This window comes from Chrysemys picta, chromosome 5 (genome assembly GCF_011386835.1).
Source record: "Chrysemys picta bellii isolate R12L10 chromosome 5, ASM1138683v2, whole genome shotgun sequence".
In the NCBI taxonomy this organism is placed as follows: Eukaryota; Metazoa; Chordata; order Testudines; family Emydidae; genus Chrysemys; species Chrysemys picta.
Genome location: NC_088795.1, coordinates 129,735,943 through 129,761,625, shown reverse-complemented (window position 1 = coordinate 129,761,625; position 25,683 = coordinate 129,735,943). Strand labels below are relative to the sequence as shown.

The following is a 25,683-nucleotide window of genomic DNA, read 5'->3' as shown; positions in this document are numbered from 1 at the left end:
CCTAAGACCTCACAGAGCAGACATAGGCAACGTGTGATCCCCTGAGGTTGGCCACAGAGTTCCACAGCACAGCCTGCAACACTCTCATCTGTTAACACAGCCCTGATGCCCAAGGCGGTGCAGGTGCTGGTACCCAGAGCGTGACCTTGATCCCAGTGGCCTGGTTACACGGTCTGCAGGATGGAGCATAGAATCATAGAATATCAGAGTTGGAAGGGACCTCAAGAGGTCATCTAGTCCAACCCCCGCTCAAAGCAGGACCAATTCCCAGCTAAATCATCCCAGCCAGGGCTTTGTCAAGCCGGGCCTTAAAAACCTCCAAGGAAGGAGACTCCACCACCTCCCTAGGTAACGCATTCCAGTGTTTCACCACCCTCCTAGTGAAATAGTTTTTCCTGATATCCAACCTGGACCTCCCCCACTGCAACTTGAGACCATTGCTCCTTGTTCTGTCATCTGCCACCACTGAGAACAGCCGAGCTCCATCCTCTTTGGAACCCCCCTTCAGGTAGTTGAAGGCTGCTATCAAATCCCCCCTCATTCTTCTCTTCTGGAGACTAAACAATCCCAGTTCCCTCAGCCTCTCCTCATAAGTCAAGTGCTCCAGACCCCTAATCATTTTTGTTGCCCTCCGCTGGACTCTTTCCAATTTTTCCACAGCTGCATGGCATGCTGGGACCTGCCATCCCTGGAGCCAAAGGGCAACTGGAGACGGGCTATTACGGGATGGCACCTGTAATTTTCATGTGCTCCAGTATTTAAGGATGACTAGTCCTTTGAAGGGAACAGGGCGCCGGTTAAGGTGGCCTGGTCCCCCTTAAGGGGAGCTGAGCGCCAGTTAAGGTGGACCAGGTTCCCCTTGAAGGGGAGCTGAGCGCCAGTTAAGGTGGACCAGGTTCCCCTTGAGGGGCCCAGGCTCTGTTGCGGGGGGAGGCGGACCCGGCTCTCGTTAAGGCGGCTGGGCGCTGGCGGAGGTTTGTTTTTTTTAAGGTGGCCCGGCCGGGAAGCCGCGTGAGCTCGAGGCCCCGCCCGCCGGCTGGTCTCTAGGCTCGGCGCAGGCGCGCTCGCTGTAAGATGGCCGGGCGGGGCGCCGCCATCCCTGCGCAGCTAGCGGGGAGCGCCCGCCCCACGGGCTCCCCCATGGCGGCGGCCCCCGTGGGGGGGGAGGCGGGGGGTAGGGATAGGGCCCCGCGCCCCGTGCCCACTGTCCAGAGAGAAGGTGAGTGAGTGAGGGGCCGGCCGGGCGCCCCTCCCCCGCTCCCCATTGGGCGGGGCCGGAGCCTGGCGGGGAGCAGCCCGACTAGGCAGAGCGAGGCCGGGGAGCCGGGCCCGGGGCGGGCCTGGGGCTGAGGCGTGATAGGGCCCGTACGTGTGAAAGCGAGAGGGCGGAGGCTGCACTGGGGGGAGCCACAGGGGCGATGGGGGGGGGCTGCACTGGGGGGAGCCACAAGGGCGATGGGTGACTGCACTGGGGGAGCCACAGGAGAGATGGGGGGGGCTGCACTGGGGGGAGTCTATGGGGAAATGGGGGCTACATTGGGGCCACAAGGGCGATGGGGGCTGCACTGGGGAGAGCCACAGGGGAAATGGGGGCTGCACTGGGGGGAGTCTATGGGGCTGACCCTCCTGGATACTGCAGTGATACAAAACATGAGACTAGCAATAATAAAAGGGTGGGGGTGTTGGGCTCGGGAAGGGGCTGGCAGAGGAAAGGGAAAGGCAGGAGGTGTTCAAGGGGAGGCTGGAGCAGGGGCGGTTGAACATAAGAACAGCCACACAGGGTCACGCCAATGGTCTGTCTGGCCGTATCCCGTCATCCTGGTTCCAGATGCTTCAGAAGGAGTGAATAGGACAGGGCAATTTACAGTGATCCAGCCCCTGTTGTCCAGTCCCAGCTTTTGTCAGTCAGAGGCTAGGGACACCCAAAGTATGGGGTTGTGTCCCTCTGACCATCTTAGCTAAAACCCATTCACGGGCCTATCTTTCATCAACTTATCTAAATCTTTTTTTAATCCAATTATCGTTCTGGCTTTCACAATATGCTGTGGTGATGAGTTCCACAAGTTAGCTGTGTGTTTTATGAAGAAGTACTTCCTTATATTTGTTTTAAACGGGCTGTCTGTTAACTTCATTGGCTGACCCGTGGTTCTTGTGTTATGTGAAGGGGTAAATAAGACTTCCTTATTCACTTTCTCCACACCAGTCATGATTTTATAGACTGCTGTCATGTCCTCCCTTTAGTAGTCTCTTTTCTAAGCTGAACAGTCCCAGTCTTTTTAACCTCATATGGAAGCGGTTCCATACCCCTCATCATTTTTGTTGCCCTCCTCTGTACTACTTCCAATTATAATATATCTTTTTTGAGATGGGATGACCAGTACTGCCTGCAGTATTCAAGGTGTGGGCATAGCATGCATTTACGTAGTGGCATTATGATATTTTCTGTGATACTATTTATCTCTTTCCTAAGGGTTTCTAACATTCTGTTCATACGTGTCGACATCCCCTCTACCCGGGGGGGTGCTTGACCCCCTGCCCCCTCCACTCCAGACCCTGTCCCCACTCCACCCCTGTCCCCAAGTCCCTGCCACACCTCTATCCCCCTCTGGTCTGCCTCCGCCCTGCCTCTTTCCACCCCCTCCCTCGAGTGCGCCCCATCCCCACTCCTCCCCTGCCCTCCCAGAGCCGACCTGCACACTGCAAAACAGCTGTTTGTGGCAGGCGGGAGGCACTGGGAGGGTGGGGGAGGAGTGATCAGCGGGGCTGCCGGCAGGGGACAGGCACTGGGGAGAGAATGGGGAGCTTGGCTGCTGGTGGGTGCTGAGCACCTGCTAACTTTTCTCCCTGGGTGCTCAGTCATGGAGCACCCACAGAGTCGGCACCTAGTATTCTGTTAGCTCTTTTGACTGCTGTTGCACATTGAACAGATGTTTTCAGAGGACTATCTACAATGACTCCAAGATCTCTTTTGTGAGTGGTAACAGCTAATTTAGACCCCAGGATAGTTGGGATTATGTTTTCCAAGGTGCATTACTTTGCATTCGTCAACATTGATTTTCATCTGCCATTTTGTTGTCCAGTCACCCAGTTTAGTGAGATCCTTTTGTAACACTTCAGTCTGTTTTGGACTCACTATCTTGAATAATCTTGTATCATGTACAGAGTTTGCCATATCACTGTTTACCTCTTTTCCCAAATCATTTGTGCATATGTTTAACAGCACTGGTCCCAGTACAGATCTTTGGGGGCCCCCGCTATTTACTCTCTCCACTGTGAAAACTGACTATTTATATTCCTATCCTTTGTTTCCTATCTTTTAACCAGTTACTGAGCCATGAGAGGACCTTCCCTCTTATCCCATGACTAATTATTTTGCTTAAGAATCTTGTGAGCAACCTTGTCAAAAGTTTTCTGAATGTCCAAGTACACTATATCCACTAGCTAACCCTTGTCCACTTGTTTGTTGACACCCTCAGAGAATTCTAGTAGATTAGAGAGGCATAATTTCCCTTTTATAAAATCTGTATTGACTCTTTTTCCCAACATATTGTGTTCATCTGTGTGTCTGATAATTCTGTTCTTTATAGTAGTTTCAGCCAGTTTGCCTGTTATTGAAATTAGGCTTATTGGCCTGTAATTGCCAGGAACACCTCTGGAGTCGTCCTCTTTTTTTTTTTTTTTTTTTTTAAATCAACATCACATTAGCTATCCACCAGTCATCTGATACAGAGGCTGATTTAAGCAATGTTATATGCTGCAGTTAATGGTTCTGCAAATTCATATTTGAGTTCCTTCAGAACTCTTGAGTGAATCCCATCTGATGCTGGTGATTTATTACTGTTTAATTTACCAATTTGTTCCAAAACCTACCCTATTGACCTCTCAATCTGGGACAATTAATCAGATTTGTCACCTAAAAGGAATGGCTCAGGTGTGGGAATCTCCCTCTCATCCTCTGCAGTGAAGACCGATGCAAAGAATTCATTTGGCTTCTCCACAACAGCCTTGTCTTCCTGGAGTGCTCCTTCAGCACCTTGATCGTCCAGTGGCCCTACTGATTTATTGGCAGACTTCCTGCTTCTGATGTACTTTAAAAAAAAAAAAAAAAAAGTTGCTGTTAGTTTTTGGGTGGGAGAGGGGTGGGGCAGAAAGGGGGAGGGGAGGTATGGAGTGTTGTGGGGAGGACGAGTCTGGCTGGGGGTGGGAGGTGTTGGAAGAGGGAGTGGTGGTGGTAGTAGAGGGGAGAGGCTGGTGGGGAGTGTTAAAGGGAAGGTGTGGGGGCTGGAGAGAAGAAGAGGCTAGTTGGGGATAGGTATTAGAGGGGACAGCCTTGGGAGTAGTAGCTGGAGCTATGGTGTAGTTGCAAAGCAGAGGCTGAAGGGCTGGGGGCTCTCAGACCCTCCTGTGAGGAGACAGTAACTACACCTAACCACGGTTTACCAGGCCTCTTGGGCTGCGAGAATTTAAATGAGGGAGATTTCAGAAAATAATGCGTGAGATTTTAAATCTCAGTGAAACACGCACAGCAAAACCCTGTGTCACAGGAGAGAGAAATTTCAAACACCGCTTTGAAATCCATTCCTTTAACCTGGGAGTCTCCCTCCTTTCCATGTGAGCACGTCTTGGCAACAGGTATGCGTTTTGGCTCTGGAGCATAGCAAACCTGTAGTGCAGCTAGTGTGTATGTAAATATATACCCTGTCAGGCCTGCCAAGTCTCATTCATTGGGGTAAGGGTGACTCTCTCTTCTCTGTGATGCATTTTAAGCCAGAGTTTGAAGTCTCTCCTTTGTGAGGTTGGATTTTGCTGTATGTTTCAGTGAGACATTTAAAATCTCACTCATTCAAATTCTCACAGTTCGAGACTCATATCTATATTTTATATACTTTTTGGTGATGCCTAATCTATCTTGCAGTGAGATCTACATACTGATCCTGATGCACCCGGTGCATTTGCCTCCCTGTAGACAATTTTCTCATACATGCTATGATATCCATTACCGCACATGGGGGAGGAAAAAAATCTTACTAAGATTAAGAAAATGGCAGAAATGTGGCAGTGCAGTTCCCCTGTGAAATAAAATATTTCCCACCGTGACAGTGTCTAAAAGCAAGTAGCATTTAAAACCTAAGGGAGAAACTAATAACAAACAAGATGTGAATGGGAGGCTGACTTGCATATGTTTTGCTGTAAGTGGAAAGATGCTGTCCTTTCATGAAGCAGCACTGAAGAACACGTATGATATGTAAATAGAGCCAAAGTACTTGACCTTGAGTTCTTAAAAATTACAGAAGGGAGACTACCTGCCAGCTGTAGAGAGTTCGTGAAGCAGTGCACGTCACTGTCCTAAATCTTCTGGAATTTTCTTTAAATCTCAACAACAAATATGAACCAAATTTTGTACATCAGACCTGTGAAATAGAGTCCTGAAGCTTAATCTTGAGGTTGTGGCTTAGGGTGAGAGAACAGTAAAAAAAAATTTTCACCACCTCTTACCATTTGATCGTAGAGAAATTCTCCGGTAGAAAGCATCATGTGTGGTAACATGTAGCTAATCACACCTACTAACATGTAGCTAAACACACACATTACTACCTCATCTTGCCAGAGGTTCAATAGCAGAGATAGTAAATAAGCCTGCCATGTTAGGCTTCATTTATGTATTTATCTACAAAATACTTGCTAGGACATGGAGTACTACAAATTAAAATGGAACTAAAGTCTAAATTAACCAAGTACAGTTAGTGGTGTATAATTGTTTTATTGTTAAATTTCTGAAACTTGCATTAGTGATTAAATTAACAATAGATCACCCCATCGCTAGTGCAAATTAGTACAGGTCTCCTGCAGTGATGAACAGAAATAATAGTGACAAAATGATTCCTTATGAGTAATAAAACTGCTTAAGTATGGGTGTCAAACTGACACTAAGCCCTTTTAAGCAATCAAATTCTTGAAGATGAGCATTTACTTTCTTCAGATGAATACGTTTGGGGAAAGTGGTACAAAGTCCTGTTTTCTCATGTTTGTGGGGTTGGGTTTTTGTTTTTGTTTTTTGGGTAACCGCAAATGCCTTCAATTGAAACTTGGCATTTTATAAACTCATTAGCACCAAAGGTCTCGGGGTGAAACTATGTATTGAAGGTATTCCTCATTTCCAATAGCCTTCTGCACCAGCTACCAGAAGAAGTATTTTAAAAATGCTAGAGCAGGGGTAGGCAACCTATGGCACGTGTGCCAAAGGTGGCACGCGAGCTGATTTTCAGTGGCACTCTCACTGCCCAGGTCCTGGCCACCGATCCGGGGGGCTGTGCATTTTAATTTATATACAACAATAGTTTAGTTATATATTATAGACTTATACAAAGAGACCTTCTAAAAACATTAAAATGTATTACAGGCATGCGAAACCTTAAATTAGAGTGAATAAATGAAGACTCGGCACACCACTTCTGAAAGGTTGCCGACCCCTGTGCTAGAGGTTACTTCTCTGGCGAAAGAGGATTTATTCATATGAACTAGGGAGTAGAGTGTTTAAGGGCCCTCCATTCACTAATGTCCCTTTAAAATGTTAATTTTGCAAACAATACATTCTCACACCATTAAAATATCTCTGTTAGCTGGTATGGGTAACAATAAGAACTAGATTCATGAAAGCTATCTGTTCTTGTCAGCATATATAGTAGGGGCTGCTAGTCATGTGTTTGGACATGAACTAGCCTAAAGGGAGAATGTTAATAGGGCTGTCAAGCGATTAAAAAAATTAATCGTACTGTTAAACAATAACAGAATACCATTTATTTAAATATTTTTGGGTGTTTTCTACATGTTCAAATATATTGATTTTAATTATAACACAGAATACAAAGTGTACAGTGCTCACTTGATTACAAATATTTGCACTGTAAAAAAACAAAAGAAATATGCACTCTATGCATCCGAAGAAGTAAGGTTTTTACCCACGAAAGCTTATGCCCAAATAAATCTGTTAGTCTTTAAGGTGCCACTGGACTCCTTGTTGTTTTTGTAGATACAGGCAAACATGGCTATCCCCTGATAAAAGAAATAGTATATTTCAGTTCACCTAATACAAGTACTGTAGTGCAATCTCTTTGTCATGAAAGTTGAACTTACAAATGTAGAATTATGTACTAAAAACTGCATTCAAAATAAAAGGTTAAATTTTAGAGTCTGCAAGTCCACTCAGTCCTACTTCTTGTTCAGCCAATTGCTCAGACAAACAAGTTTGTTTACTTTTGCAGGCGATAATGCTGCCCTTTTCTTATTTACAATGTCATTTGAAAGTGAGAACAGGCGTTCACGTGGCACTGTTGTAGCTGGCGTCACAAGAGATTTACGTGCCAGATGCACTAAAGATTCATATGTCTCTTCATGCTTCAACCACCATTCCAGGGTACATGCGTCCATGCTGATGACAAGTTCTGCTCAATAACAATCCAAAGCAATGCGGACCAGCACATGTTCATTTTCATTACCTGAGTCAGATGTCACCAGCAGAAAATTGATTTTCTTTTTTGGTGGTTCGGGTTCTGTAGTTTCTGCATCAGAGTGTTGCTCTTTTAAGACTTCTGAAAGCATGCTCCACACCTTGTCCCTCTCAGATTTTGGAAGGTACTTCGGATTCTTAAACCTTGGGTCAAGTGCTGTAGCTATCTTTAGAAATCTCAGATTGGTACCTTCTTTGTGTTTTGAAAGTTCTTAAAATGAACAACATGTGCTGGGTCCTCAGCTGAGACTGCTATAATATGAAATATATGGCAGAATGCAGGTAAAACAGAGCAGGGCACATACAATTCTCCCCCAAGGAGTTCAATCACAAATTTAATTAACACATTATTTTTGTAACAAGCATCATCAGCATGGAAGCATGTCCTCTGGAATGGTGGCCGAAGCATGAAGGGGCATATGAATGTTTAGCATATCTTGCATATAAATACCTTGCAATGCCAGCTACAAAAATGCTATGCAAATGCCTGTTCTCACTTTCTGGTGACATTGTAAATAAGAGGAGGGCAGCATTATCGCCTGTAAATGTAAACAAACTTGTTTGTCTTAGCAATTGGCTGAACAAGACCTGGGACTGAGCGGACTTGTAGGCTCTGAAGTTTTACATTGTTTTGTTTTTGAGTGGAGTTATGTAACAAAAAAATCTACATTTCTAAATTGCATTTTCACGACAAAGATTGCACTACAGTACTTGTTTGAGGTATATTGAAAAATACTATTTCTTTCGTTTATCATTTTTACAGTGCAAATATTTAGAATCAAAAATAATATACACTTTGATTTCAATTACAACACAATACAATATATATCAAAATGTAGAAAAACATCCAAAATATTTAATATATTTCAATTAGTATTCTATTGCTTAACAGTGCAATTAAAACTGAGATTAATTGTGATTAATATTTTTAATCCCAATTAATTTTTTGGGGATAATCGCATGAGTTAACTATGATTAATCGACAGCTCTAATTAATAGCCATGTCAAAGTAAACTTATACAACTGTAGGTATGAATGTCACTTGTGCTGGCACAATTTAATTTGTATAGGAAAAGGGTTCTTCATATGTATATATTTTTAAATTAACAGCAGTTTTTGGGGACCTATTCTGGCATCTGTCCTTCCACAGCCTAAGCCTGAGGTCTTTTATGGCGTTTTAAGGATTCGAGCTCGTACTCTTTTGTTGCTAATTAAACAAAACAATATGAGCTCTAAACAATTTACCTTTTTGGGGATCACAGCCATGACCCCTCTACAGAGAGACAATGTGTGACTTAAGTCAGTATATTAATGTCTTTGCTCTGAACAATTCATCTTCCGTCCTCCCACCAAAACATGTAATGGGCATAAAATGAGAGCTGTTACGCAGTGTTCTACAAGCCAGTCTTCAAGGAGCGCTGAGTATAATGAGTCCTTTAGAAATATTATTTCAAATGCTAGTGAATACAATATCCATCATCTTATAGGAATTCTTACATGCCAGAAGAGCAGAAAACTATATCTAACAGTGTGCACATTGACTTTCATCTTTGTTGAATGTTTGATATCAACAGGAGATACTCCATGTTTCTTTTTTAGTATTGTCATACCTTCTTAGGATATGAGAACCACAAAACAAAATGGTTCTGCCATCCAAAGAAAATAAAGTGACACTTTCAGCAAGAGAAGTAACATGGTCTATTATCCTGCAGTTTTTTTTTAAAACTTATTTGTGCTGTTGATTTTTTGAGGCTGCTTTCGGCAGCTTCATGTGCAATACTAGGATATAACGTTTAGAGTTCATTGTTTCTTTAAGAAGTTGTTAATTCTTGCTGGGACAAACCATGCTGTATGTCCCCTTTTCCAGAAACAATGCATAACTCCTTGCTCGGCAGATATCCAAGAGACAATGTGTGACCCCTGCAATCCTGAGCAGTGTGTTACAGTGAAAGTGACTTGATGCTGACAAGACCTAGACATTTCATTGCTGTGCCAACTTTTTAAAAAAATCTTGTTCGTTTCAATTTGCTTCAGCTGTAATGCACTGATCAGGATATCATTGGTTTGATAGAATATAATGAGCAGAGCTCACTGTGACTTGGAACAGTGTGCGCAAGAGCCAGAGAAATGGAAACAAAAGAACGTGGATTGAAATGACGAGACTAAGGAAAATAGAGGACGAGAAATGGAAACGGCAGAGTCAATCAGAATAACTTCATGGGTAAGAGTAGACTCCTTTAGTTTTGGGGGATGACAATGGCTGATATATTGGGCTTTCATCTTCATTTTCTTTAAAATCCAATATTGAACTTTTGGTGTCTAAGTTGTGCATCACTTCGAAACATTTCAAAGGTGGGTATGGGGGACAAGAGGCTTACTGATGCACACCCTGTCTAGGACAAGTCTTGCCAAAAGCTTGTCCTTTATATGTTAAGTCAAGTATAATACCTTTTCACTGCTCTGTATATTAAGGTGGGCCTAAGACCTGTTCACTTAAGCCACAACGAGCTATAACAGGGTTTGTGCAGTCAAAACCAAACCATGTTATGATCTGGCTTGGCCAGCACCAGTTCTAACAATCCCCACTGAACTCTTGTTTTATCAGTATATAGCAGATTGTAGGCCCTTAACCTGCAAATGCTTGTACATAACTTGCACATGTAGTCTCACTGAAGTCAATGAGACTATGCCTGGGAGTCAAGCACGTGCAAAAGTGTTTGTGGGATTGGGCCTAATTTTGTGCACCATCCTATCTAGGCAACTACCACAAAAGATTTCTCTGTGGTTCACTTTGAAAATATAGAATGGGATTTTTTCAAAAGTACTCTGCATTGGCCTAACTCTGCTTCTATTGAAGTCAACTGAATCTTTACCATTGATTCAGTGGAAGCAGACAGGCCAGTGCTGAGGTCTCTTGAAAATCTCACCCAAATTATCTCATAGCTTCGAAAATGAAGGCAATGTATTGAAATTTCAAGTGTAGCCATTTCAGTTTTATGCTATGCTTTTCCAAGCAACAAAGTACAGTTGTAACATTCCACTTTTTTATAATCTCTTGGGGTTTGAAAAACTTTCACTGACTAAACATATTTCAATTTTCTTAAATAATGAACAGTTTCAGATTTTTCCTCATGGGGGGCACATCCTTTCATCAGCCAGCTGCTGAAGCCCACGTCTATCTAGTTCTGCTTTGTCTTGTCTCTGAGGTACACCGTTTTCTCTTTGACTCCACACTTGAGCTTGCAGCTATCTTTCAAATTGGTCACCAGGATGAGACCTTAAAAATTGAGGTCCTCTCTGTTCTCCATTGTTTAAAAATAAATAAAATAAACCTTTGGCACTTTTCACAGGAATAGGGCATTTGTCCTGATGTGCCTTTAAGAGTTCCCTTTTAACCAGCTGTGCAGTGGCTTGTGTGCATGTTTGGTGCTCCATTGCGTCCCAGCGGTGACTATATTTCGGTAGTGTTGTGTGCCTGTAGTTTGGGATGAAAGGTGTTAAGAAAACATCACTTGATTTTTCTAGCGGTTCTAGTGAACATGTTTTTATGTATGGTTGAGACTACTTTCCCTTCTGCCTCCCCAAAAACAATTACCAAGAAAGAGACTGCTTACAAAAGAGTTTGTTTTCCAGTATTTCCTACAATAGAACCTCTGCCTTTCCTTCTTGCAGTTACTATGAGGCAGCAAATAGAAAATCATGTAAAAATGCTTGTGAAATAAGAAAATCACTTTTGGGGTCAACATCTGCTCTACATATTTGATGAAGTCAATGCATATATATGTTAATGTTGTAGTCCTGACTTTTAATACTATACCTGTCTCTGTGGTATTTGAGAGCAGAAATTGACTTTATCATGTTTTATTGGTGTCTTCAAACTGAAACCCCATTGCCCTCTGCCCAAGGGCTGTATTTGGCCCACAGTTTTTCTTTGCACTCTTCTAGGTTTCTGTACTCTTGCAAGTTATCCTTGAGAATCAGGGAAGAAGAGCTGTTAGAAATAATGAGGTTGAGCACACTTCCTTTTCCTTCACGCTCTGATCAAAAAGCTTCTGCACAAAACTATAGCATGTCTAGAATACAACTTTTCTAATGTTTTAACAACATACTCTCCTATCACCTTTAATCTTACGCTACTCTACCGCAGGGATCGACACTCTGAGATCGATCCACCGGCGGTCGATTTAGCGGGTCTAGTAAAGACTTGCCAAATCAACTGCAGATCGCTCTCCAGTCAACCCCTGTAGTCTACCCCCAACGAGAAGAGTAAGGTACACCCCCTGCACAGTGTAGACCCCGCGGTAACGCGACCTTAAGGTACATTGACTCCAGCTAGGTGAATAACGTAGCTGGTGTTGCATAGCGTAGGACGACTTACCACGGTAGCGTAGACATAGCCTGAAGGGGAGTGGAAATAGACTGTGTACAAAGAGAAATTTTAAAACATCTTGAAGATGCCTATTAAATGACATAATCAGAATTTTCATGGGGATCTCCAAAAGTTTTCTCTAAATCTTAACCTCCAGTATCTGTCCCTACACCTTTGTTAGGACAAAATTAAGAGAAAATGTCTGAACTTTTAACATGTAGCAAAAATAAATTAGTACAGTAATATTTCATAAAGTGCTTTTTTGAGTGCCTGCATATGTCACTGCTTTAATTGCTGTATCAAAGCACTGTGCCAAAGGAGGAACAGACAAATAGTTACAAGGCTAAAATAAATGCAGCAAACCATGCTCCTACAGTGGGGTATCTGAGAACAAGAATTGAATCCTTGTCTCTTAACTCTGTTGCTGGACAGTGAGTCTGCAGTAGGCTATTCAACTGGGCCCAAACTTTCAAAACTGTCCATTTGGGTTTTTGGAGGGGAAGTGGTGGAGATGCCCAATTTAAGCACCTCTTACCCCTCCCTGTATGATAGGGGTGATGATAATGCTAAATCAAAAAGCATTGGGAGTTCTGTAGATGAAAAGCAATATATAAATGCTGAGTCGATGAGTACATTAGTGTGAATTCCTCTTCTTTTGGATGTTGCATTCCCACCCTCATCGAGTGTCTCCATTCTGGTGGTAATTGATGTTCTCCATTATGATCCCGCGACTTCTCGTTACTAGTCGTTGTCAGATTAAAGGTTAATATAAAGTGGTTCAAAAAGTAGAGTCTTCTGCATTCTTTCTAAATGCTCTCAAAGGGCTACAGTCAAGTGGCTTAAGTTGCCTTTAAATTGTTATAATCCACTAGGATCTACACCAAAGGTGCTTTGTATTGCCAGTTTTGGCTTTCGAGCAGTTAACAAACACAGGACCCCTGCACTGCTCATGTTGAATCTACTGGGTGCAGTTTAAGAACATGAATACAAATAGAACAAGGAAGTAAATTAAATGGTTGTTTATTTCAAGCAGTCATAACAGGATATTTGCTTACTAAGTCGAAAAGAACAAAGACTGTTTATTTTACAACTTAAGAATGCTGTTTTCAGACAGCGGAAAAGTAAAAGCAAATTTAAATGATAAAAATGTGTTGATTATGGCCTTATAAAGAGGTGCCTATTATATTTGGGCCCCATACTGTACTTGGTATTACAATCAGGTAGAAAATGTCTTTTTTTTTTTTTTTTAACTGATCATTTTGAAAAATTAAGACACTTCTTATGCAGGTTCCCCCAAAAAGTGTTATTTGCTCTGCTGGTTGACCATCTGCCATTAACTAGTGTACCTCATTGATAGCTTTGGGCACAGTGCTGCTGGTGTATGTACAAGAGCTACTGCTCCCAAGAATGATTGGTTTATTTGAGTATGTATCTGTTCAGGTACAATTGGGTCTCTCCTCTTCATCTGAATTTGTTTCTCACATGATAATGTGTTTGTGATACCACACTTAGCTGCGGTTAATAATTATGATACCCCAAACTAAGGATAATGGGTTCAAGTGGGAAATAATGGATAGTTGCTTGCTGTGGAAATGGGCTTTCAATAAAGATAAAAATAAACATTAGGAGATGAATGGTTATTTAAAGACTTTCATAGTGAATGTCTTTTAATAAAGAATAATGCTTAGAATTTTGGCATACAAATGAATTACATTTATTCTGGGTCTTTAATATGGTAAAGCATAAGGGGATAACATAGCAATAAATATAGTAGAGTTGTCATATAGTCATATTTTTTAAATCCAAGCTTATCTGGGACATGGATGTGCAGTCACCTTTATAAGGATTAGAGAACAATCACTGATGTAAGCATAGCTAAAGTGTTTAGGAAGTCTGTTTTTGCTGTAAAAGGGATTTTCAAAAAGCTTCCAAAATGCTTTAGTAATAAGTTAATAAATTTTCAGCATCTCTGTAATGATTATCAAAGCATAAGATTTGGCTCAGAGTAAGTTTAGAATGTGAATATTTTGTGTCCCAGTCCTGGGTTCAGATTATTATACTTCTCTCTCTGAGTTGGGCTCAGAAGGTAAGATCCTAAATGCAAATAAAGGGAAACAGTAGAATCCAAGGTAGTATGGACAAGTTCTGCACCAAAGAGCAGATGAGCACTGAATTAGTGGGTGGAGTTTTGTTCAATAGATACAAAGGCCTGGTCCACACTAACCCCCCACTTCGAACTAAGGTACGCAAATTCAGCTACGTTATTAATTCGAAGTACCTTAGTTCGAACTTACCGCGGGTCCAGACGCGGCAGGCAGGCTCCCCCGTCGATGCCGCGTACTCCTCTCGCCGAGCTGGAGTACCGGCATCGACGGCGAGCACTTTCGGGGTCGATCCGGGATCAATTTATTGCGTCTAGACAAGACGCGATAAATCGATCCCAGAAGATCGATTGCTTACCGCCGGACCCGGAGGTAAGTGTAGACCTACCCTAAGAGAATGACTTTCTTTCAAGATTACAGTTCTTGGGAAGTGGTATTAAGAAGCGTGTGTGGTTTTTTCCCCATTGTACACTTCTTTTCTTTGCAAACTCCATCCTTGTAAATATGCTTAATGTTCCCTCAGCTGCCATTCATTATCAATTATCCCTGACTGTGCAACAAGTAAAAACTATATTGACTTTGTACCTTCTGTCCTGGGAATATCTCTTTGTTAGCGAAAATTCAGACTATTTTAATTGATTCTTTAAGAGATGTGCTAAATAAGCAAATGTCTTTGCTAAGCACTTGTAGTCTCCACAGGCCACAGCCCACATTAAAGATGAGGATGGCTACAATCTGCTGTATTTCATGCCAATAAATCTGTCAGTGTGGTCATCATTTGTACGTGAGACACTTCATTGCCAATAGCACATGCAGCAGATTTTTTAAAAATCCATCTGTAATTAAAAAAAAATACTGTTTTTTAAAAAGTATAAAATATCTAAGGACTCATGTGGATGCGCTCTGATCTATCTGAAATGTTTGGTTTTAGTCCATTTCCTAGCAAAGAAGTGTCCATCTTCTCACAACCATCAGGGAAGTCAAATAGGCATCTTTCTGTGTAGGTCTCTAAACCAGCTGAGTTTCATCTCCTGAGTTCTTAGGCTGGAAGAAACGGAGCTTTCAGCTCTTTTACTTATGTATTGACATTCTTGAGTAGCCAAGCAGTGCCTAGTGTGCAAACACTGGTATCTGTATTTGAATTTGGAAGAGATTACAGAACACTTCTGATCTTCAGAGCACTTACTCATTGGTTTTTAAGACAAAGAATTTAATCAGAGAGAATGATTTGGACTGAAAAGAATAATGCGAGGAATTTGAGTTACATTTACTCCCAAAACTAGGATAATTCTTTTCCCTTAGCGTTGATCTGGTTGAAGATCTCAAAGGAATCTTTGAAATTAATATGAATTAGCCTGATCTCGCCCTCATGAGGTAGGTAACTATTTTTCTCATAGTACAGATGAGGAAACACATTTTTAAGCTTAAAGTGAGGCACCTAAATATAGTATGAATTTAGATTAAAAAATTAGTTGCTGTTCAAAAAGCTTTGCCCAAAATAAAGGTGACTTACCCACAGTAACAAATGTGTCGTGGAGCTGAGACTAGAACCAAGTTGTCCTGATGAAAGTCCTGTACTTTAACCACAAGACAATTGTTTCTTTTTAGATACAACTGAGTTCTGGTTTAATTTACCCTATTGTATCCTCTTTTGCATATGTATTGCATATTGTATAGTACATCACACTCTGGTGTGAAATGTCTTGCTTTTATCCTGTTGTCACTAATGCACAGAACAGCATTAACACACCAAAATTTATATTTAAACACTATCCACTAACATATACTGATGTTTAGTAATCCATTATTAAAACAGTTAGTAGTCATGGTAGTAATTTGGATGGTGTGATTGGTAATGGGATCTGGAGCATTTCACCTCCAGATCATAGTTCAAAACATGGTCAGAATGGACAAAAATCTCTTCAGTTTAGGACTGTTCAGAGGCCCGTGTGAAATGAGTTGTTTATGGTCCACAATTATTCTGGTCTCAGTACCAGGAGTTTACATTGTAACAGGCACTGTTTGTTAGCATTCTCAACAAGTGCTTCAAAGTTTTCAAAATATAAACTGCCCATAGAATATATGCTTCAAAGCAACATACTTTACAGCTGGCCCCAATAAGGTCCAGTTAAACTCGCTTCACTGCAAGCTTTGCCTTAGGAAGCACAACAGGGTTTGGTCCAGTGGGTTCTCCTTATTAATGTAAAGATGCATTTTTCAGAGTCATAAATAACTGACTTGCATGCCAAAAATCTGAGCCTGGGAATGTATATTAATTGAGCCATGGCAGCACTTGTTTCTCTGGAGTCATCACAGCACGATTGTTGTGTGTCAGCCTTTAAGAGCCCTTCCTTGTGATTAGCGTTAACATGTCAGAATAACAGGGAAATACAGAGCAGACTTTCAATAATAGTGAATTGTAACAAGCTGGCTCCATCCTGTGCTCCTGGATTGCTTGACTTCACTGTCCCTACTCTTTGGGATGTTTTTTGGGTGCTTTTCCCCTGCTGTTTCCACTCTCTGGAACAGCTTTCTTACCTCTCTGCTTCTTCTGAATCCATCTCTAGATTCATCTCTTTTCTCTGCTTTAGGACCCCAACCCTCTGTAATAACTTATTTGGGGAACTTGGGGTTTGAATTTATAACATTTGATTAGTTTCAGCTGTTCTACTGAAATGCACAAATATCCGACAATTAGTCGTTACATAATTGAACTAACACTTGGATATTTTTTTCTTCCTACGTGTGAATTTCAATTCTTTTGACACAGCTATATTCATTTTGATATATAAAATAATACCAGTAAGCACCCATTTAGTGCTTTAGATCTCCTTATGATGAATTCAGATGCGTAACAGCAAAAGCAGTCACTAGATAGGTTTGGGCAATCTATCTAAATATATTTGAATATAGCGAGAGAATCAAAACTCTCAATTATTCCCTCATTTCTCCCACCAGCCGCCACCTCCAGCAAAACAGGCGGATTCTGTAATTACTGCCCAATTGAAGTCATCTATATCAACAGAACGGGTATGGCATGGGTAAGCTTCCTTCCCCCTGCTGCTCTGGGCTCTGAAACACAGCAAGGTGGGTTGGTCTCAGAGCCTAGGCTCCAGTGCAAGCCCAAATGTCTACAATGCTATTTTTAGCCCTGTAGCACAAGCCCAAGTCAGGTGACCCAGACTCTGAATCTCGCTGCCCATGGGAATGTAGACCCACAGTTACCTTATGCAATCCTGTGTTCTCTAACTGTCACCTTTGTCTTCATGCCCCTTCCATTGTGTTGTACACCCATGCATTGTGTTTTAAACAGGAGAAAGGACTGTTTCTTATGTTTGTACAGCACCCTGCACAAAGAGGCTGTAATCCTGATTGGGGTCACTAGGACTGCTGTAATACAAATCACACACTGGATTGTTAACTCTGCCTTTATGTGGGCACATACATTGATGCAGTCAAAACTTTTTCTCAGGCATTAGCCAAAGAGGCTCATCTAAACATCTTTTTTAAAGTCCCTAAATACGGTCACTCTAACCTGTCACTCCAGATCCTGTGACTTCTAGTGGCAATGGTAACTGATCTTACCAGCTGTAATTGCAGTGTCAGAAGATGTTTGGGTTCAGCTACATATTCAGGAGTTACAGTGAAGTTATACAGATATACTTCTGATTCATTTGTGAAGGGGCAGTATAGGAGATAGGCTGAGTTCTGTAGTGACCAAATATAGTAAGCCCTAAAATCACAGGGAAGAATTACTGCTTTGTCTCCTCAGAGTACTGCAGAGTATCACTAAGATCAGAACAAAATCAATGGTCTATTTCCTAAGGGTATTGAAGATAAATTGGTTAATGACCGCGAGGATCTCCAAATCTACTAATTAAATATCATACATAAACACATGGAGTGAAATTCCAGCCCCATTGAGATCAACGGCAAAACTCCCATTGATTTCAACAGGGTCAGGATAGTACCCTGGGATAGGAAGATGATGATTGGAAGAAACTTACCCTTCTTTACTTTGTCCCCCACTCCCTTACTCCCAATATTGTTGATCATTAATATTTTCCACTTCTATAGCACTTCCTTTGTGAGCATTTCAGTAGACTTTACAAAACACTGAGTCTCACTGCCCCTGTTTGAGGGATAGGTGAGTAAACATTACAATCTCCATTTTACAGATGGTGAAACGGAGACAGAAACTTAAATGACCTATCCAAGGTCACATAACAAGTCAGTAACAGAGCAGGTAGGAAATGCCATGCCAGGTCAGGCCAATTGTCCAGCTAGCCCAGTGTCCTGCTTCTAACAATGGCAAGTGCTTCAGAGGAATGTGTAAGAAACTTTATAGTGGACCATTATGGAATAACCTATCAAGAGGGGAAGTTTCTTTGTAACCCCAGTCAGCTACTGATTGGCTTGTGCCCGAAAGTAGGAGCGTTTATATCCCTCCTACACTTTGTTTTCATCCTATTTAATGAAAGTCTGGATGTTCTCATTAGAAATATAAATGTCTAATAAATGAGGACCAACTGCTTGGTGGGGAACAATCATTTGTCTGTTTTGTGAGGAAGAATCTTCTTTAAATGACAAAATGTTAGTTCAGAGCGATCTGAGCCCATGCCCTGGAATGCTTCACAAAGCTTTTGTGGTCATGGACAAAATATTGAGTTCAAAATGGCAATCATGCAGGGCTGCCATTTTGAATTCAGTATCTCTGTAATGTTTTTCCTTAACGGTGCTGTCTGAAGCAAAGGTGGGCAGTTTGGGTTTTTTAAAGTGTATTTAGGACAGAAGCCCTCTGTGTACTCTCCGACAGAAGAGGTTCAGTATAGGCAGTGGCAAGGCATGGTTCCCCACTCTGCCACCACTGTGCGTCAGTAGCATTCTTGTGGGATTGCTGAAAGGAGATGAGGGTACATTCATGCTCCGGCCCATTCAGTTCTGGCCATTTCTGCTGGGAATGCGAAAAGGAATGACAATGCATTGGTTTTGTGATGTGCCCACTAAGAACTGAACTAAGATTGCATAGGCCACCCTGAAGAGCCTTACCGATGTACTGGCTGGATTAGATTTCAGTGGAGCTGCAACCACTCCTGAATTTTGGTCTGTATGTTTTTATTGCATGATCATGTTACACACTGGATAGTGGGGTGTATTACTGGGGAAATATTTTGCTTAAAAATGTGTGTTGACACAAAGCTAAAATATATTTCATATGCTTAAAGCCAAAACCTTTCAGATTTAGGTTCCTAAAGTTCAGCACCAGGAAATGGCTCAATTTTTTTTTCAGACGTACTGAGCATCTACAGCTCTGACTGACTTCAGTAGGAGCTGCAGGTGCTCAGTACCTTTGAAAATCAGGCTGCTTAAGGCGTTGTCTGGTTTAGGAGAAGTGGGTAAGGTTATGTTGGGCTTAGCTAACCCATTTCCTAATATAGATGCATGTTAATGCCTTTGGCTCAATTTCAGCAGGTCAGGTTACTAAGCTAAAAGTGTTACTGTGCATCTACAGTGTATATAAAGGGGTGGGGGGGAAACTGAGTTTGTCAGGTTTAGCAAGCTCATATCCGCTAAGTCGGATCTAGACTTAACCTTTTCTCTCTAGACAAAGCTTATTTAGGGGCCAATCTTTAGGCAACAAGGTTAAAAAAAATCATTGGCCTAATTCTACAAAACAATCAGACCATTCAGCTATCTGGCAAAATGAGCATGACAGTTTGCCAGCCTAGTTTGAAAACCTGCTTGCCCAGATTTACCATATAGATACTATTTTTTAAAATCCCATTAAAAATATTACTTGCAACTTTGCATGCTATATATCCCCCTTTCCTCTTGTTTTGTTCTTAAATTCCTGACTTTTTGCCATGCTTCACATATCAGAAGTTTGCAGGGGGATAATGATTAATGCTACTCAGTTTCTTGTAACAGAATGCAAAATGCTGATCGTGGGAATTTGACGAATGCAAGGTCATGTGCATGGGAAAGAATCATTTGAACTACCTATGTATGTTGCTGGGTTCTAAATTAGCTATGATTAGTCAAAAACAAGACCTATTTGTCATTGTGGGCAACTCAACATAAATCTCTGCTCACTGTGCAGCAGCAGTCAAAAAAGTAAAGAGTAAGCAGATGTTGCCAATTCTTATGATCGTATCAGAAGACTCATGATATTAAGTGTCTCTCCAAAAGCCTTGCCTCCTTGTCATTTTATTAGTTGAAAATCTCAACTTCCATTTGAAAAAAAAAAAAAAGTTTCTAGCCGTCATGGTGTGAAGAATGTGAACCCTACCTAAAGGCTCAAAAAACCAAAGATAATGAATTTATTATTTGTTTAAAATAATGGTACTTACATCAGTCTTATTTTTTTTTAGCTCAACTCTTTTTTGGACACTTGGGGTTGGCAATACTACAAATATTAAGATGTGCAAACAACAGAAATAGAAAATAATACAGAGAACATTATGCCATTATATCAATGTATTCTCACCTGGATTCTGATTACCCTATTAGAGAAAAGAGAGAGCTAAAATAGGAGAGGGAGGAGATGTCTGGAAAGCAAAAACAAAATTGATCAAAAGTATGGAAACTTCTAAGAAGAGATTGGAAAGATAGGAACTACTAAGAAAGGAGGGATTTAAGATGTGACATGATAGAGGTATAGAAAATAAAAAATGGTATCGTCTGGGTGTATCATGTCCTACTATTTATTCTTTTACATAATACAAGAACAGGGGGACACTCATTGAAAATGAAAGGCAACATTTAAAACTGGTAAGATTTTTTTCTTTTTTAAGGCACAGTTAACCAGAGGAAGTCATTACCACAAGATATCATTGAGGACAAGAGCATAGCAGGATTCAGAAAAGGATTAGAAATGTTCTAAGAGAAAACATAGGAATTAGACCAGTGGTTTCTCTAATCCAATATTTATTTCTGACAAAGGCCTGTACTAGCTGCGTTAGAGGAAGATGCAAGAAACTCTGCAATGAGCAGTTGTGGTATAACCTACCCATATAGAAAGCTTCCTAATCTTCATTGGCTTATGGGAATTTTTTGTCCTGAAACACACAAACCTTCGGGCTTCAGGGATAAACAAGTGACTGACAGCTAGAAAAAAATCTTCTATTGTAGGTTATTTCACAATTGGCCATTACAATGTTTCTTGCACCTTCCTGTGAAGTATTTGGTTTTGGCTACTGTGAGAGACAGGATACCAGAATAGATGGACCACTCATCTGATCTGCAAAAACAACAAGGAATCCTTGTGGCACCTTAGAGACTAACAAGTTTATTTGGGCATAAGCTTTCATGGGCTAGAACCCACTTCATCCTATGCATGGAGTGGAAAATACAGGAGCAGGTATAAATACATGAAGAGATGGGAGTTGCCTTACCAAGTGTGAGGTCAGTCTAATGAGGCAATTCAATTAACAGTAGGATACCAAGGGAGGAAAAAGCAACAGAGGGTCCTGTGGCACCTTTGAGACTAACAGAAGTACTGGGAGCATAAGCTTTCGTGGGTAAGAACCTCACTTCTTCAGATGCATCTGAAGAAGTGAGGTTCTTACCCACGAAAGCTTATGCTCCCAGCACTTCTGTTAGTCTCAAAGGTGCCACAGGACCCTCTGTTGCTTTTTACAGATTCAGACTAACACGGCTACCCCTCTGATACAAGGGAGGAAAAATAACTTTTGTAGTGGTAATGAGAGTGGCCCATTTCAAACAGTTGACAAGAAGGTGTGAGTAACAGTAGGGGGAAATTAGTATGGGGAAATTAGGTTTTGTAATGACCCATCCACTCCCAGTCTTTATTCAGGCCTAATTTGATGATGTCTAGTTTGCAAATTAATTCCAGTTTTACTGTTAATTGAATTGTCTCGTTAGACTGACCTCACACTTGGTAAGGCAACTCCCAACTTTTCATGTATTTATACCTGCTCCTGTATTTTCCACTTCATGCATCTGATGAAGTGGGTTCTAGCCCACAAAAGCTTATGCCCAAATACATTTGTTAGTCTCTAAGGTGCCACAAAGACCCCTCGTTGTTTTTGCTGATACAGACTAACACGGCTACCACTCTGTAGTCTGATCTGGTATGGCAATTCCTGTGTCCTAGTCATTTTTTTCTTGAAACAATATCCAAGTTTAATCAAGAGGGGAAGCTGACTAGTCCTAGTCTGTGTCCTTTTGGAAGTTTGACATTGCTACAAAGAAAAACTGAATAGGATTAGTCAGTTTCCCTTTGCAGCATTTTAATAGCAAAGTGAAATTAACAACACATAATAGCACGTCATTGCTTGTGTGCATACTGCTGAGTGGTAGGGTGACTAGCAAGAAGCATCAGTAAATTGTATTGACCCCAACCCTCTCTGAAAGGGGAATGAACTAGATCAATTTATAGCCCTCTTCCACCTTTAATTTTTGTTGTTCTTATCTGTGAGATAAGGACTGTAAATGGACCTGTCTCAATGCTGACTTTGATTTGCTGCACTCCATTCATTCTCTGATTTTAAAAAAAGTACATGTGTTTAAGAATGCCATTTATAGTGTAACACTTCTTGGCAATCACCAGAGGGAAATGTTCATCTGCTGTTCCCCAAGGTGCTTATAATGTAAGATTAAAGTTGGTTGACACCAGAGAGTAGCCAGCTAGCAGGTGTTAGGTGTTTGCCAGCACAAGAAGGGGGACGCATACAGTGTACCTGATATGCAGTTACTTTTCTCGGGTGACCCTTAGGTTATGTCTACACTACAGCAACACAACTATAGTCTTTCCATCGCTGTAGATAATCCACCCTTGTGAGAGAAGGTTGCTAAGTTGACGGAAGAATTTTTCTGTCAACCTAGCTGTGTACACCATGGCGTAGGCCGACTTAACTACATTACACAGGGGTATGAATTTTTCACACCCTTGAACGACGTAGCTAGGTCAACCTAAATTTTAGGTGTAAACCAGGCTTCCGTGTGATTGTTTTTAGGACTGAGAAGCCTAAAAATCATACACTTACTTCTGTGTTTAGCTGAAAAGGGCAATCTAGGAATAAGCAGAGCCATAGAAATTATAAATGGAAAAATACCAATAGTTCAAACTCCAATTTCTTGAAACATGACTATGATACAGTCTTTTGCACGTTAAAAAAATCATACTAACTGATCCGCAGTCTTTGTGATTAGGGTGGCTGTCATCTTATGCTCCCAGAAGGATGGCAAGAGAAAAGCCATTTTAGTGTCATGTAATAATGTCCATTAATTTTGTGCAGCACTTAGATACCATGACTGTAGGCACTACCATAAAAATCTAACCGATGTATTGAGTTTGATGTACTCATTCAGACTTTTACAAGATAGTTGAATTGCTTGTAAACGCTGAATTGAAGTTGAGAACTCAAGCAGAAGTCCTACGTTTATTTTTTGACTTTTTTATCCCACTGAAGTCAATTGGAGCTGCTAAGCACCCAGCGCTCTTGGAAAAACAGGCCATTTATTCTCGGATGTGGGAACTTCCGCATTCATTTTTGAAAATTTTGACTACAGTATTTTTTAGGTGCTTTTACTATACTAATGGTAGCACATAGAGTCAGACCTTTTTATATAGTCGGTATGCTTTGAAATGATAGAAGAATCTAGAATAAGAAAAGCGATGGTAACAAAATTCTACTTTTACACAGACCCCACCTCGAATTGCATTGACAAGAAATAAAAAATGCCCATTGTAAACCAGCATCTGTGCGGTTCAGGCAATGCACAGTTTAAGTACTATGGTTAAGATTTTCAAAGCAGCCTGGGGGATTTAAATTTTCCATTAAAACTTGTGGAAGATTTGTGTCCCAATCCCCTGCACTGTCTTGAGAATCTAAACACATATCTTTAAGAAGTGACTGCCTATTAATAGTACTTCTTGTTGGACTGGAAGCTCAGGAGACCTGCTATTCCTTATAAAACCAAATATCAAATCAGCGTTTGCTTTTTGTAGGCGTACAATGGTAAAAGATAACTTTATGGCATCCTGTTAATTGTTTCAACTCTGTTCCCTGAAACCACCAGAGCCGTATTCCCTGCTGCTAACACTACAACATTTCTTTTGCTTTTGCACTCCATGTCAGGATTCATAGGTGTGCTATAGAAATATTTGACAGCACATTTTTGCATAGTTTTTTTCTCTGCTAAGAAATCTGTGCAAGGTGGATCTACGGTCATGAGACCATATTTACAATTAATGTTCTTGAGTGGGTCAGGAAAGATTGTCTGAGTTTCCCTGTTCAAAACAAGAAATATTGCAAACATTTTCCAATGGCAAATAAGGCGGCCATTGCCCATGGCAATAGTAGCACATGTGTTCCCTTACATTCCAATTCAGTTTTTTTAAAAAGAGTTCTCCATATATATTTCCCCAGTGTAGACCTCCCCTTTACTGTTCAGTGCTCTTGCTAATTATGCAGGATAAGGGGCTTTCCTTTACGCAAACTGATCCAGTTTTGTTGAAAGTTCGTAACTTACGTAGATTTAGGTAGGCTTGTACTAAAGCACAGAGCTGAGAATCATGAAATTTTGGCTCTCTTCCCAGCTCTGAGTTGAACTTCTTGTGTGGCTCGGAGCAAGTCATTTTACACTCTCCATTTGACAGGGATGAGACTAAATACATCATGAATCTCCGAGTGTTTTACAGTCACTGGATGGATCGTGCTAGAGAAATGAAAAGCATGATTAGAATTAAGCATCTGGCCAATGTAACTCATGAAAAGTGTTTGAAAATAAAGTTTGTATTTGGAAATAATATTTTTGAGCCAATGACTGGTGCTGGACATCTTGCTGAAAAGCAACATTTGTCACATAGTCATTGTGGGAACCCAAACCAAGAGGCTGTAAGGGCCACATTTTTAAAGGTCCCTGCGCATGAGTTGCAGTTATAGATCAACCAGTAGTTGTGTGCAAGTCAGGGCTGTACATGTGCGTAGATAAAATAATAAAGATTTGTGCGTCTGCAAATCCCCACGTTGTGCGAGTGCATCAAGACTTGTGGTAGAAGGTTTTCTTTGGATGGTTAAACTGATGTAAAAGCAGCATGCAAAGTGGTTTTATAGTCCCATGCTTCAGGCTTCCATTCTGTAGGAGCCACAAATGGTGTCCCTTTTCAGTGAGATGACTGCAAGTGTCAGTTCATTCCTACGTTGTACTGCTTGTACTTAAATGCATGCTTGATTAATAGAAGTGTTTGAATGTGTCTAAAAACACTCTTTTCTAATGGGGGTATTTTGTATGCACAGATAAGCTAATGACTCTGTTTTCCCTAGCGTTAGCAGAGGGAATATCATTCAGAGCAATAAAATGTTCATAGCCCAGGGATCCCAAACTTTTTCAAAGTGTGGACCACCATCTAACAGAGAGCATCTCATAGACCTGACACCTCCCCTACCGTTGGTGGTCACACAGGCCATCTGGCGATCCACATGGTCCTTTTCATCCCCTGTGCTCCTGGACATATTACCTGGCGCATTCCTTTCTCATGCTCTCCTGGATGTTCCTTTCCTGTTGCTGAATAGCAGTTCCACTGGTGACTCCAATCCCCAAGGGCCATTTCCTCCTCCTACATGTATGAGAGCACCCCTTAGTGGAGACATTAAAACTTGCTCTTGTTCTTTGCTTCAGTCTCCTCACTGGGATCTTCAAGACCCTGCCAATTCAGTGCCTGGCAGTGTTTCCTCTCG

The 25,683-nt window shown here is 41.3% G+C and overlaps 1 protein-coding gene across 5 annotated transcripts in view; it reads left to right on the top strand.

Moving 5' to 3' along the window:
• The first annotated feature begins 1,050 nt into the window (after window positions 1–1,050).
• The window catches only part of KRCC1 (lysine rich coiled-coil 1), a 49,617-nt gene continuing 24,984 nt past the window's right edge, over window positions 1,051–25,683 (top strand). For 3 of the 5 annotated variants that reach the window (XR_010601640.1, XR_010601639.1, XM_008169709.4), the window contains exon 1: window positions 1,051–1,219. Coding sequence is in view for 3 of the 5 variants with exons in the window: in XM_008169709.4 (XP_008167931.2) it covers window positions 1,075–1,219 (145 nt within the window). In the remaining 2 variants the exon portion in view is untranslated. Of the gene's footprint in view, window positions 1,220–1,636; window positions 2,399–9,578; window positions 9,729–25,683 lie in introns of those variants that run through there. The other 2 variants (XM_065597247.1, XM_065597246.1) reach the window with 2 other exon arrangements.